General features: G+C 46.6%; 1 protein-coding gene across 11 annotated transcripts in view; it reads left to right on the top strand.

Moving 5' to 3' along the window:
- TNRC6B (trinucleotide repeat containing adaptor 6B) overlaps window positions 1–13,253 on the top strand; it is a 260,830-nt gene that overhangs the window by 211,624 nt on the left and 35,953 nt on the right. For 9 of the 11 annotated variants that reach the window (XM_075912508.2, XM_075912457.2, XM_075912600.2 and 6 more), the window contains 2 exons: window positions 860–1,030; window positions 11,164–11,289. In XM_075912508.2, coding sequence (XP_075768623.2) covers window positions 860–1,030; window positions 11,164–11,289 — 297 coding nt within the window. The remainder of the gene's footprint in view (window positions 1–859; window positions 1,031–11,163; window positions 11,290–13,253) is intronic. The other 2 variants (XM_075913231.2, XM_089775498.1) reach the window with 1 other exon arrangement.

Below are 13,253 nucleotides of genomic sequence, written 5' to 3'. Positions count from 1 at the left end.
AAATGTAAAACAGATAAAATATTGTTATATAAATGTTGTAGGCGTTCTCTGTCCAATTAAATCATTTATTTTTAAACTACTCCATTTTGTGGTAACAGATCAAACAAATTTATGAACTCTTCTTTGCTGGCCTAATTAACAGACACCATTTGCAAAGGTGCATACTGTGGACAGAAATTGGTATATGCAAATACAAGTTGGGATGTAAAATCCTGCTTAATCAGTTAACCAATTAAACGGGATCCCAGGCTGGAGACCACTCCAGCCCAGCTGGAGCAGCCTGTTGCACTGCTGACTCCTGGCCCCATGTATTAGGAGGGCTACTGGCTTGGGGCATCTGACTCCCAGCCCCACGCAGTAGGGAGCCCAGCAGGGATGGAGCAGCCCTCCACTAGCAGTGAACTGCACATGGTGTGGGGGGAGGACTGCTCCCAGGTTCCAATTAACCATTTCCCAGTAAGCATCACTTGGTAAGGGTGATGCTGATCAGGTAACTGGTTACCCATTGACATCCCTAAATAGTAATAAATAATATGAACTCATTCTAATTCTAGCTGTACCTTCTGCTGTGGAAATAATCACTGTCAGAGAAGGATAAAATTAGCAAAGGAATACATTTGCTGTGTATTTAAGAGATTTTTTTAAAGTACCTTTACCTCTACAAAACTTACTGACCATGGCTCCTTCACAAAAAAATCTCCAAACATCAGCTGTTAAATTGATTCAGAAGTTTGCCCTTGTAATTGCTATTACAAATTACCTTTGCTTATACCTGATCACTCACAGTCCTTCTTTTTTTCCTTTTGCATTCTGTTGCTTCACTAACCATCTCCTGCTGATTGGCTAACTACTGCTTCAGCTGACTTTGCCTTTCTCCAATCAAGATGGGTGCCTTGGGGATGAGGCTCCCTGCTCTCCCTTCTCCCCTTCTCCCAGCTACAAGCTCTCTCCCTCTGGTTCCACATTACCCAACGTCAGCCTTGGGGCAATCGGCTCAGGGCTCAACCCCCAAAACTTCGCTACTAGACAAGTAAGGAGGCCACCTACTCAGATTTATTACTACGTGGTTACAACGTAGACTTAATTCTGGTCAGCTGGTTTTCTTATAAGATTTACTGATCACTGACTACACAGTATCATAGTATATTAACATGGGTTTCAGATATGCTAACCCATCAAAAATCCACCTTCCTTCCTATTGTCCAATATATATTTTGTTTGTTTTGTTCACCTCTTATTGCCTGCAACACAGTGCCGCAGGCTAATGGATTTACTTTTCAAAAAGCGTTTGCCATTGTAGTCCTTAACAACTGTTTATTGGTGGACTTTCTATAGATGATCTTCTAATCTTTCATAGTAAGAGTGGTTTACTTCAATTTGTTTTGGACTCTTTTTTACCCAGGTTCCATACTGAGACTTGTATGTGGAAATGTTTGAACAAGTTAAAGCTTTTTTTCCTCTAAAAAGACTCAGCAAGAATAAAAGGATAGAAGAAGAATTATTCCTAGTTAATAACTATTGGGTGGTATTCAGGGAAAGAATATTATATGCTTGCTGTAACTAGATAAAATAATTGTAGACAATTAATTTATAGGTTATTGTGGCAGAATAAGTTATAGGCATACTATAAAATGGAATAATGAGAACACGAGTATTTTAATGTACCATGAAAGATTTGTGTTTGTGTGCATTCTGGACATCACTCAGAGAATGTGGGTAAGTCTCCAGGAATCTGCTCAGAAATGGTATTAGCCGTAAGTTTGAATTATTTAGTGTATTTAGTGATGATTTACTATTTATTATTAGTAAAGCTGGTCAGAAAATGGTAAGTATTTTCTGTGGCAAATTTGGAAAAATGAAATATCTGTTGTTTGAGTTCTCATCTCTGTATCCCATTTGTGGATGGACATATACCCCAGGGCCCTGATACCAGAGATTTGTAGCAAGTATTGTCTGTTGTTCCATGGATGTTCAATTGTTCTTATTCTTCAAATTGAGGGCATAATGAGTGGTGTGGTCCAACGCCTTTGCAATTCTATTCCTATTTACTGTCTAATCTCCTTGTGGAGGACTATACCAAGAGTCCTAGGATTTAAAGAACTTTTATCTCCTTTCCATATTCTTTTCCATTGACAGTCATCAGCAGGGTTGCCTTTTAATGCCTTAAGGAGGCTCACATTGCCACCAAGTGCAGCTTCTGTCACTCCTTCCTTCCTTGAATTTGTAATTGTAGATTGCTCTGTTTGGGGCAGTGGTCTCCAACCTTTTTACACCCAAGATCACTTTTTAAGTCTCAGAACAGGCGAAGATCTACTGCCCCGCCCCTTCCTTGAAGCCCCGCCTACATTACATGAGGAAATCTAATGTAAATGTACTGCGCAGGTGCACAGTTCAGAGAGGGCTCAAGAGCTACTCTTAGAGCCCCTGAGATCTACCGGTAGCTCGCAATCTACTGGTTGGTGACCACGGGTCTGGGGGAATCCCTCACTGAGTGGATAGTTCTCTGAAAACATCCACTCAATGTATAGCAGCAGTCAAAAAAGCAAACAGAATGTTAGGAATCATTAAAAAAGGGATAGAGAATAAAACAGAGAATATCATATTGTCGCTATATAAATCCATGGTACGTCCACATCTTGAATACTGTGTACAAATGTGGTCATCTCGTCTCAAAAAAGATACATTGGTATTGGAAAAGCTTCAGAAAAGAGCAGCAAAAAAAAATTATTAGGAGTTTGGGATGGATCGCATATGAAGAGAGATTAAAAAGACTGGTACTTTTCAGCTTAGAAAAGAGGAGACTAAGGGAGAAGATGATAGAGGTCTGCAAAATCATGACTGGTGTGGAAAAAGTGAATAAGGAAAAGTTATGTACTTATTCCCGTAACATAAGAACTAGGAGTCACCAAATGAAATTAATAGGTAGCAGATTTAAAACAAACAAAAGGAAGTTTTTCTTCATGCAGCGCTCAGTCAACTTGTGGAACTCCTTGCCAGAAGATGTTGTGAAGACCAGGACTTGAACAGGGTTCAAAAAAGAGCTAGATAAATTCATGAGGTTAGGTCTATCAATGGCTGTTAACCAGAATGGGTAGGGATAGTGTCCCTAGCCTCTTTCAGAGGCTGGAAATAGATGATGGGAGAGGGATTGCTTGAAGATTCCCTGTTCTGTTCACTCCCTCTTAGGCATCTGGCATTGGCCACTATTGCAAAACAGGATACTGGGCTAGATGGACCTTTGGTCTGACCCAGTATGGCTGTTCTTATGTTCTCATGGAGTAGGCCATGAGGCCTCACTCAGATTTAATCTTGGGAGTCCTACCTACATAGTGGTCTCAGATCGCAAGCATTGCTCCTTTGGGTGAATGGTCTGGAGTAGAGATCAAACAAAACACTTAAGCCTAACAGACCCTCTCACAAGAGCAGGAACATGGCCATGGGTATAATGATAGATCCCAATCCAGGCCTACCTTTAAGAAAAAATATCCCCTCCCCATCTTGATTGAAGTTGAGTGAGTCCTCGCATGCAGGTCTTGAGGAATTAGGTCCCCTCAAACCTGTTAAGCCAGAAAGGCACATCGGAAGAATTACCGATCAGTACTGGTTCTAGCACCATCTCTCAGATAAAAAAATCAGAACCCACTGCCCCATATGGTATTCTCTGAGTAGCAGATTGTTGGACACCCCAGATGCATCTGTTCTTCTAGTGCTTGCTCATGTCCGTTCAACATAGGTGTGTGTGCCTGCCACATGCACCGGTGTTGGAAGCTTTTCCCTGAGCAGTACCCTTAGGGGCCAGGGTCCCAGTGTCCCTGGAGTGGGGTGTACATGCCACACTATATAAGACACTCTCTGGCCCATCTCTCTCTCAGGGTATGTCTACACTAGCCCCCTAGTTCGAACTAGGGAGGCTAATGTAGGCATTCGAAGTTGCAAATGAAGCCCGGGATTTAAATATCCCGGGCTTTATTTGCATGTTCCCGTCCGGTCGTCATTTTGAAATTCCACTAGCCCGAAGTAACTGCCCGCAGCTACACACGGCAGTGAAACGGCAATTCGAACTAAGTCCTTAGTTCGAATTAACTGTTACACCTCATTCCAGGAAGAGTAACAGTTAATTCGAACTAAGGACTTGGTTCGAATTGCCGTTTCACGGCCGCGTGTAGCCGCGGGCAGTACTTCGAGCTAGTGGAATTTCAAAATGACGACCGGACGGGAACATGCAAATAAAGCCCGGGATATTTAAATCCCGGGCTTCATTTGCAACTTCGAATGCCTACATTAGCCTCCCTAGTTCGAACTAGGGGGCTAGTGTAGACATACCCTCAGTTCCTTCATGCTGCTACTGACTTTGCTTGGAACAGTGTGTTCCAGCCTTAGCTGTACCTAGCACTTCCCTTAATCCTCTTGTTTCACAGATGGTTATCTCCTTCATTAAGTACCTGTAAATAGTTTGTAGACTTTTTGATTCTTCCTAAAGACTTTGCCTTAGGGATGGGACATGCCCTGTTACCCTGGCTTCAAAGCCTGCACCTGCAGGCCTATGCCAGTCAGTAATCTGCATGCTGACTGCCTTCCTTGCCTAGGTGAAGAGCATCTTTTGGAGAAGTGTCACATTTGCGTGTCCTTCCGTCCCAAAAGAATTAAAGAAAGTGGTATTCGGCTTCCAGCATTGCTAATGGAGTGTGCGCTTGCTTAGCAAGGTAGTGGTCAGACTCGGCACCGAGCATCAGTGCGCAGTGCGCCTCAGTTATCCATAGCTTGCACCGTTTGCCATCACCAGCTCCAGCAAAGTGCCCTAGGAATTCAGGCAGAGACAAGTCCGCTCTTAAGGAACAGTTGGCTGATAGGCAGCAGGAGAAGGCCTAGGCAACACCAAGCTCCCCTACATGGTCGCTGTCCCTGATGTTGGAGGTTGATCTTCCCTCCACACTGGAGGCCTTCCAGGCTGCCCAGGACATACGGCTGCCATGCCAGTACTAATACCACCTTCACCTCAGCATAGAGGGAAGCCACCATTAGACCCTTGGTTGCTGAGTACAGTCAGGTCCCGCTCTCCTCCTAGTCAGAGGGGAGAGCACCTCGAAGCACCTGTGAGCGAGAAACCTGGGCAGGACGCCAAGTCTCCCACGTCACTGGAGTCAGTGCACAGACCTGTGGAGATACATGCCACCTGGCATCAGCAGCACTGAAGGGAGAGTCAATCTCCTTGCTCACTTTGTGAACCCAGGAATGTGTCTCCATCCCCACAGCACTGCTCACTGCACCAACGCTTCTCACTGGCACTGAGCTATTCTAGCCGGGGTAGTATGTCCTGTCGGTCCTGATCTCCCTCACAGCACTGAAGCGCCCCTTCTCGACACCGATCCCGTGCATGAGGGGTAGATCCTCTGAACACCACAGCCCTTGAAGGGATGCAAGGTTCTCCCAGTTACCGAGGTCTCTGTCAGTCATGGAGTCACAGTAAGGGGAAGTTGCCTCAAGTTCCTCACCCTGAGTGTTCAGCAGCATCCGATCCTGCGGCGTCACGTTGGACTCAGATTCCATCGCGCTGGTCTCCACACAACTCTTGGTACTGTTGTATTCCTTACCACCAGTTCTGTCACAGGGAGCACCATTGAGGTCTGCGGTCTCAATGGCAGGCTCAATGTTGCTCATGGAATGTCTGGGGTTTCCCGATGCAACCCTAGCCAACCTTTGATGACCAGATCATCAAAGACCCTCTCAGTGCCCCCAGCTCCTAGTGGGTGACCAGGAGAGACTGTGGCACGAGCCTCCTCCCAGTTGATTGATGGGGCAGGTGACCAACCCTCTTCCCCCTTGAGGGAAAGAGCAGCCAGCTCCAACCTCCTCTCGAGACAAGGCCATAGAGGCTTCTCCCCGGTGGTGCCACTGGATGATATGAAAGCCCACCATGACCTCTTGAGGATGTCAAACGGCTTGAGCCTTCAGGCAGAAGAGATTCAGGAGACCTTGGACTCACTGTTTGGAGTCCTGTGGTAGGTGGGCCCACCAGATTGGCCTGACCCCTACATGAGGTGGTAGCCAAGATTGCCAAAGCCTTGTGGCAGACCCCCTCCTCTATTCTGCCAATAGCACAGGACAGAGAGGAATTACTTTGTTCCCACCACGGACTACGAATACCCGTATACACACCCACCTCCGAATCCCTAGTAGTGGAATCCATTAACTATAGAGAACACCAAGGTCAACTCACCCCTGCTCCCAGAATAAATACTCCAAATGCCTGGACTTGTTTGGCAGAAAACTTTGTTCTTCAGCCAGTTTCCATCCCACTATGAGGTTAAACACATGGCAGGTGTTGGCCAAATTCAAGTTCTCCATCCCAGATAGCCTACATAGAGAGTTCAAGGTCCTGGTGGAGGAATCTTCTGTGGCAGTGCAGGCGGTTTCAGATGTGGCAGACGCATTGGCTCATTCCATGGCTTCGGCCATCTCTATGTAGCGGGTGTCTTGGCTCCTCCTTTCGGGCTTTTCTCCAGAGGTCCAGAACTCCCTTTTGACATGGGTGCCTTTTTTGCAGAGCAGACAGATAGTAAGTGATTAAGGACTCCCGCTCCATGTTAAAGACTGTAGGTTTAAAGACTCAGTCCCTGGGCCTAAAAGGAAAAAGTTTAAGCCTCACTCATCTCAACCAAAGATCCACTAACTCCAGCAGGATACTGCCCACATTCTCCCAAAGCCTTCAAGAGGAAGCAGGACCGCCATCCTCAGTCTGGCCAGCCATCAACTAGCCAGTTTAAGTGGCAGGCCAAGCACATCTTTTGAGAATGTGCGAGAGGACAGCATACCAGACTCTTTGGATCCTCCCCACCTGTTTTCCTTCAGACTCTGCCCTTTCTTCCTCGTCTGGAAGGGTATTACCTCAGGCTGTTGAGTTCTAGCCACAATCCAGTGTGGCTACATCTTCCAGCTTTCCTCTACACCATCTTCCCACCCACCTTCCCTGTTCCTCATCAGGGACTCTTCTCATGAGCGCCTCCTCAAACAGGAGTTATTCCAGTTGCTCCAGGTGGGAGCAGTGGAGAAGGTACATCTGGGAGTTGAGAACAAAGGCTTCAGCTCCTGCTGTTTCCTGATTCCCCAGGTCAAAAGGGGTCATCACATGCTTATCTCACGCATATTCGGATTCAAGATACCTACCAAGCAGCATTGTGGTCATCAGTGCGTACCTTCATGTCACACTACTCCATTATGCAGTAAGCTAGGGAAGACGCTGTGTTTGGCAGGGCTGTAATGCAATCTGCATGTCCTTAGCTCTTACCCACCTCTGCAGACACTGCTTGCAGTCACCTATGTTGAATGGACATGAGCAAGTGCTCGAAGAAAATACAGTTATTTGTTCCGTAACTGGTGTTCTTCGAGATGTGTTGCTCACGTCTCTTCAACTTCCCACCCTCCTCTCATCTGTTGGAGTTCTGGCAAGAAGGAACTGAGAGAGGGAGGGGCCAGAAACTGTCCTATATCAGGGATGGGCAATATTTTTTTGCCGGGGGCCACTTTGTTTTTTTGAAGTGGCCCTGGGCCACACAGGAAGGGGTAGGGCATCGAGCGGAAGGGGCAGGGCCAAGATATTTCTGGGTTCCTCACCCCCAGACAAGATATTTCTGGATCTGGGGGTGAGGGAGTGCTTTTGCCCCTGCCCCTGCTGGGCGTGCTGCGGGAGGGGTCATTGGCCCCAGAGGAGGAGCACGGCGACTTCCCTGCACCGGCACAGGAGCGGTGAGTCAGCCCTGGGATAGGCACGCGCACACGGTTTCCCTGCGCCACAGGGGAGGAGGGGTGTTTCTGCCCCAGGGCAGGCGCGTGCGGTGTTTCCCTGCGCTGCGGGGTGGGGGGGCAGGGTTGGGCCCAGAGGAGGCACACGCTGGTTTCTTCTGGGGGAGAGGGAATCCTGGGAGGAGGCAGATGCAGGGGAGACTCTGCCTCCACTGGCACCCTGTCCCCACTCCCCTGACTCTGTTCCCACTCCCCTGTCCTGAGCCACTGAACTCTATCCCCACTGGCACCCTATCCCCAGCTGCAGAAACCTGTCCTCACTGGCACTCTGTTCCCTGCTGCAGAACCCTGTCCTCTGCCCTCCCAGCACCCTGCCCCCTCTCCCCTGCCCCAAGCCACAGAACTCTGTCCCCACTGGCACTCTGTCCCCTGCCAAAGCATTCACTAGCACCCTTCCCCAGTACTATGTCTCCTGTTTCCACCAACACAGTTGGGGCCACATTAGTGAAGCTTGGTGGGAGGTTTGGAGGAGGGTTTTTTTGCATCTCACTTGTGTGGCCCCAACTGACTTTTCTTGGGTCAGTGACCCCGACTCAAAACAGGTTCTCTGCCCTTCTCAGAAATAAAGACAATGCAGAAACTTTTTGTTTGACATAATATTTTATTTAAAAATGAAGCCTGGCCAACAAACCCCAAATTGGAGCCAAGCCCCCATCTGGCCACAGCATCATAACACTCCTGCACTCCCCTTTCCCCCAGACCGTACATCTGAGCCTATCATACACTGGAACCCCCTGTCCTGAGCCCCTCACATACCCCAACCCAAATTCCTGAACCCTCACATCCAGAAGTCTGTGGCTTGCTTAGTACCCTAACCCTACATCTGACCCTAACACTGCTCAGCCTGGCGCCCGCTCCCTGAGCCAGCGTCCCCTTATCCACCCTCTCCTGCATCCAGATTTCCTCCCAGAGCTTGCACCTCTCACCCCTTCCCACACCCAAATCCCTCATTCCCACCCCAGAGCCTACACATCCTGTCTCAACCCAGCAAGGTTACGACTAGACTGCAGGAGTTTTTCCACGGTTCTGGAGATATCCGAGAAAAACACTTCTGCATCCAGGGATGCATTTGTTCTTCTGCTTCTTTTAGTGGAAGAGCAAACATGCTCTTTCAGTCACCCGTATATTCCTCTTTCCACAAGGAATAAGGGGGCTTCCAAAAGAAGGGGTTTTTCTGACATTTGGTCCAGTCTAGACAGGCCAAATGTTGGAAAAACGTCTTCCTACAGAAGATTTGGGGGGGAAAAGCAGCAGTATAAGGGCTGGGGATAGCAAGTGATGGAGAGGAGGAGAATAAAGAGGGCGGGGCTTCAAGGAAGGGGCAGGGTGGTAGATCTTGGCTTGTTCTGTTATTTAAAAAGTGATCTTGAGTGTAAAAAGGTTGGAGACCACTGCCCTAGGCCAGTTAGGGCCTGGGGATGGGGGTGTGTGCAAAGCTTCATAGTGTCGCATGTTCCTGGAAGGGCGGGAGAAGGCTTTGTGTGCCCCCTCCCCCAGGCCAAGTAAGCGCCATGCGCTGTTTGCAGGGCAGAGAAGGAAAAGGCTTCACACCTTCCCCCATGCCCTAATTGGCCTGGGCGCAGGAAAACAGCAGGGCCTCTGCGAGCTGGATCCACCCGCTTAGTGGGCTGGATCCAACCCGCAGAGGCCCTTTTGCCCACTCTTGTCTCATAGTGGCATGTGCATACCGTGTGGGGGCACTGGGACCCTTGCCCTTCCAAGTACTTGCTTAGGGAAATATTTCTGGCACTGATGCACATGGCAGGCACAGGCACCTATGCTGAATGGTCATGAATAATGCACCTCAAAGAATACCAGTTACGAAATAGGTAATTCTCTTTTCCCACCTCGGTGTCTCCTCAAACTCCAGGAAGGGTGGCCATCTTTGTCACTGGAGGACATTTTAATTCCGACCTATTCACAATCTTTTCTTCAGTTTGGCAGTTCTCCTTAGAAATGTTTCTATACCCAAAGAACCCACCTTGTGAGGAAGAATAGACGGCCTGAAAAAATGAGGTTTATAGGATCTTTGGAAAAAGCCTTCCCTTTTTGAAAAAACCGCATCTAGACTGCAGTTTTACTTTTGAAATAGCACCTTTTTGTAAGAGTGCCATGACGCAATTATGCAAATTAAGCGTGGGATATTTAAATCCGGGCTTCATTTGCACTTTCAAAGTGCTTCATTTACATCCCTCTGCTGACAGAGGGATGTAGTCTAGACGTAGCCATAGTGCCCACTGCAGGCCAAAATGCATATCAATCTGCCTGAGATTTAAAGTAAGTTCATGCAACCTGCAACAAATACTACTTCCTCACATGGTCCTGCCGCATCCAGATAAGAACTGGCAATATGACAACCATCTCCTATATAAACAGAATACACAGTGAGCTTTATGGAACTGCTGCATGAAGAACAATGTGATACTGTTGGCAACATACATACCAGGTGTGCAGAATATTCTGGCAGATATTTTGAGCAAGCCCTTTGCCGTAGACTGTGAATGGGAAATAACACAATTTTGATCATAACATAATTGTGTAAGTGCAGGAACTGAAGTGCCTCACTTATACCCTCAGTTCAGAGTATTAGGAGAGCAACTGTACAAGAGTGAACCTATTTGCTACAAATCTCCAATCTCAGGCACAGAGTACATACACTCCCATGTGGGGAATACAGCTGGGAACCACATATATCAAAGAACTTCCCTTTACAAGTTGTTTTTTGTTTTCTCGTTTTAAAAAAGCACAAATATATCACAAAAAGATCAAAAGAAACTAATTTCCCATGAACATTCCATGAAAATTTTCACATTAGGAAAAAAAGGACATTTTTGTCTAAGTAATTTTTCAGATAAAATAATTAGACCTAGTCAGTTTTTTCAAAGCAATGGTAGACAGCTAAAGGCATACAAGTTACATATGTAATAGTCCATACTTATTTTAGTGACAACTGGTTCCTGAATCTTAAACCAAATCTTTGTCAGACTTTTCATAATAAAACAGCCAAATGACTTGGTGATAAATACTGCTTAGCAACTCTTAACTAAGAGAATGTTCTAGGACATACTATTTTGTTTTCTCTGAACTTCATTTCTCATATCTGTAAACTATGTAAAGTATATTCGATTCTTGGATGAAAACTACGATGTAAATGTGGAGGAAGAGGCTGTATTTTAAAAAGTTCAGTTTATAAAGAGACTAACATGTCAGGGAATAAAGCTAATTGAGGTTAGTATCTTCTGAATAATCACGTGTGAGGGTATTCTCTATCGTGAAATATTCTTGGAATACCCTTAGCAAACAGCTAATAGCACAGAAATCCATTAAAATATCAATTGACTCACCGCTATTTTAATTTTGTAGGCTGGCAATCATGGTTTATTTGGAAACAGCACAGCACAATCGAGGGGCATGCATACACCAGTGCAGCCACTAAACCCTTCTCCCAATATCCGGGCACAAGTGCCTCCCCAGTTTCTTTCCCCCCAGGTAAGCGGCTTAACATTTCTGATTTCTTACACAGTATAAGGTTTTCAGCATTGACAAGTACATGTTTTAAGTATTTTCACTTGCCATCTTATTGTGGATCTGACGTATTTTACAAATGGAACCCTTAGTTCTTCTTCGAGTAGTGTTCCTATGTGTGCTCCACTGCAGGTGTATGTGCGCTCCTGTCTCCTAATCAAAGATTTTTGTTAGCAGTGCCCATTAAGCCTGGGCATATGCTAGTACCTGGAGACTATCTAGCAGTGCACAGGGCAAAAGCCTCTCACTTCCTTCTCAGCTGCCTTTGGCATCACATGGAGAGAGTTGTTGTCGCTTCCTTATCTGTATTGTTAGCATAATTAGAATCTGGTTTTGTTTCTTTTGTTCTCCCTAATAGTGTTCCCTTAAAAAAAACACCTTCCCTTGTAATTAAAAAGAAGGAAAAAACTTTTTTATCTTGTTTGGGGGTATCTCCCCCCGTTTCTTCCTCCTCTGGTGAAAGGAACAAAAGAGGAGTAGAGAGGACCTGCTTCCTTCTACATTCCTTGTTGCTAGAGCTGCCACCTGGACACCCACAGGAAAACAGACTCTGAGTAGTTGGCTAGCTAATGGAGGGGTCCCCAGAGCTGTCACCACTTCAGGAACAGAAGAAAAAACTCTGAGTGATTGGCAGCAAGTAGGGTTTCTCCAGAACTGCCACCTCAGCAGTGAATGATTGACAACCAGAGGGGTTTCCCCAGAGCTGCCACTGCAGTATGGATAGAAAAACAAGCTTACCACAGCATGGACGGCACTGGTAGCTCTGAAGCAGGGTACCTAGAAGAGCCTTTCCTCCCTCCCACCTCTGCTCTGCAGCACAAACTGCACAGCAGCTGATAAGCCAGGGGCAACTGCTAACACAATTACCGTACTGTGTCTAAAAGAGTGGCACAATGAAAACTTTTGATGCCAGGTGCAACAGAACTCCCATCGAGGGAGTGTTCTTCATCTTCCCAAGCATCAGTACTGACAGTGTACCATGAACACGCCTCTGCAGTACCAAATGAGCCCATGGTAGTACGTGAGCTCTGGTATCCTGGAGACCTGTGGTCTTGGTACCGAAGGAAAGAGAGTTACTGTACCATCTCTAAAAGTGCAGCAATGACAATTTTTGGTACCTGGTGCAAGAAAGCTCTCAGCTAGGGGATGCTCTGCACCATCTCAACCATTGGTACCATAAAATACCATGGACGTTTGTCCATGGTACTGAGTGAGCCCAAGGTTCTGCACGAATTCTGGCACCCTGGAAATTTGATTTAGGGAAAGAATCACAATCCTCATTACACAGTACCAAGGCTCTGGTACTGAGCACATTCAGGCACTCAAAATCACTCCTGGCTCTGGGCTGTGTACTGCCAATATACCAGTCAGTGCTGCCCCTAGCCAATGACCGGTCCGAGAGCAACCAGGAGGAAGTAATGGCCCATTATTACAATACAAAGATCTTCCCACATTCCATCGAGCCCATCCATGATCGCATGGGACCCTATCATCCATGCCTTCCCCCATTGCTTTATTGCAATCCTTAGGCAATATAAACACACAGGTCACAACCATCCAGTGTGTCTGAGTGGTTAGTCTTCTACAGTGGCTGTCCAGAGCCCTGAGCAAGGGGTACAGGAAGCTGTTGCAGAAGGAGGATCTTGTCATGATTGCAAATGAACTGCAGATTCTCCTACAGGAGATGGCAAATACACATGACAATTGGGGGATATTCTGCACACCACCCCTCATCCAGAATTGCCTTCCCCCCAGTTAATGACGGGATTCTAGATCCTACCAACTCCATCATTGTGGATGTGGTTAATGCCTGAAGCAAACAACATAATGCCAGTTGAGACCCACACAGTGAGGTTTAGGAAGATGGAGTAATTGTTGCTGACGTAACTGTTTAGAATTGCAAATTACCAAACTGTTATAGCCAAATA

The sequence above is a fragment of the Pelodiscus sinensis genome, chromosome 1 (genome assembly GCF_052426305.1).
Source record: "Pelodiscus sinensis isolate ZL-2025 chromosome 1, ASM5242630v1, whole genome shotgun sequence".
In the NCBI taxonomy this organism is placed as follows: Eukaryota; Metazoa; Chordata; order Testudines; family Trionychidae; genus Pelodiscus; species Pelodiscus sinensis.
Note: the sequence above shows the minus strand (reverse complement) of the source record. Positions and strands in the feature narration are given on the sequence as shown.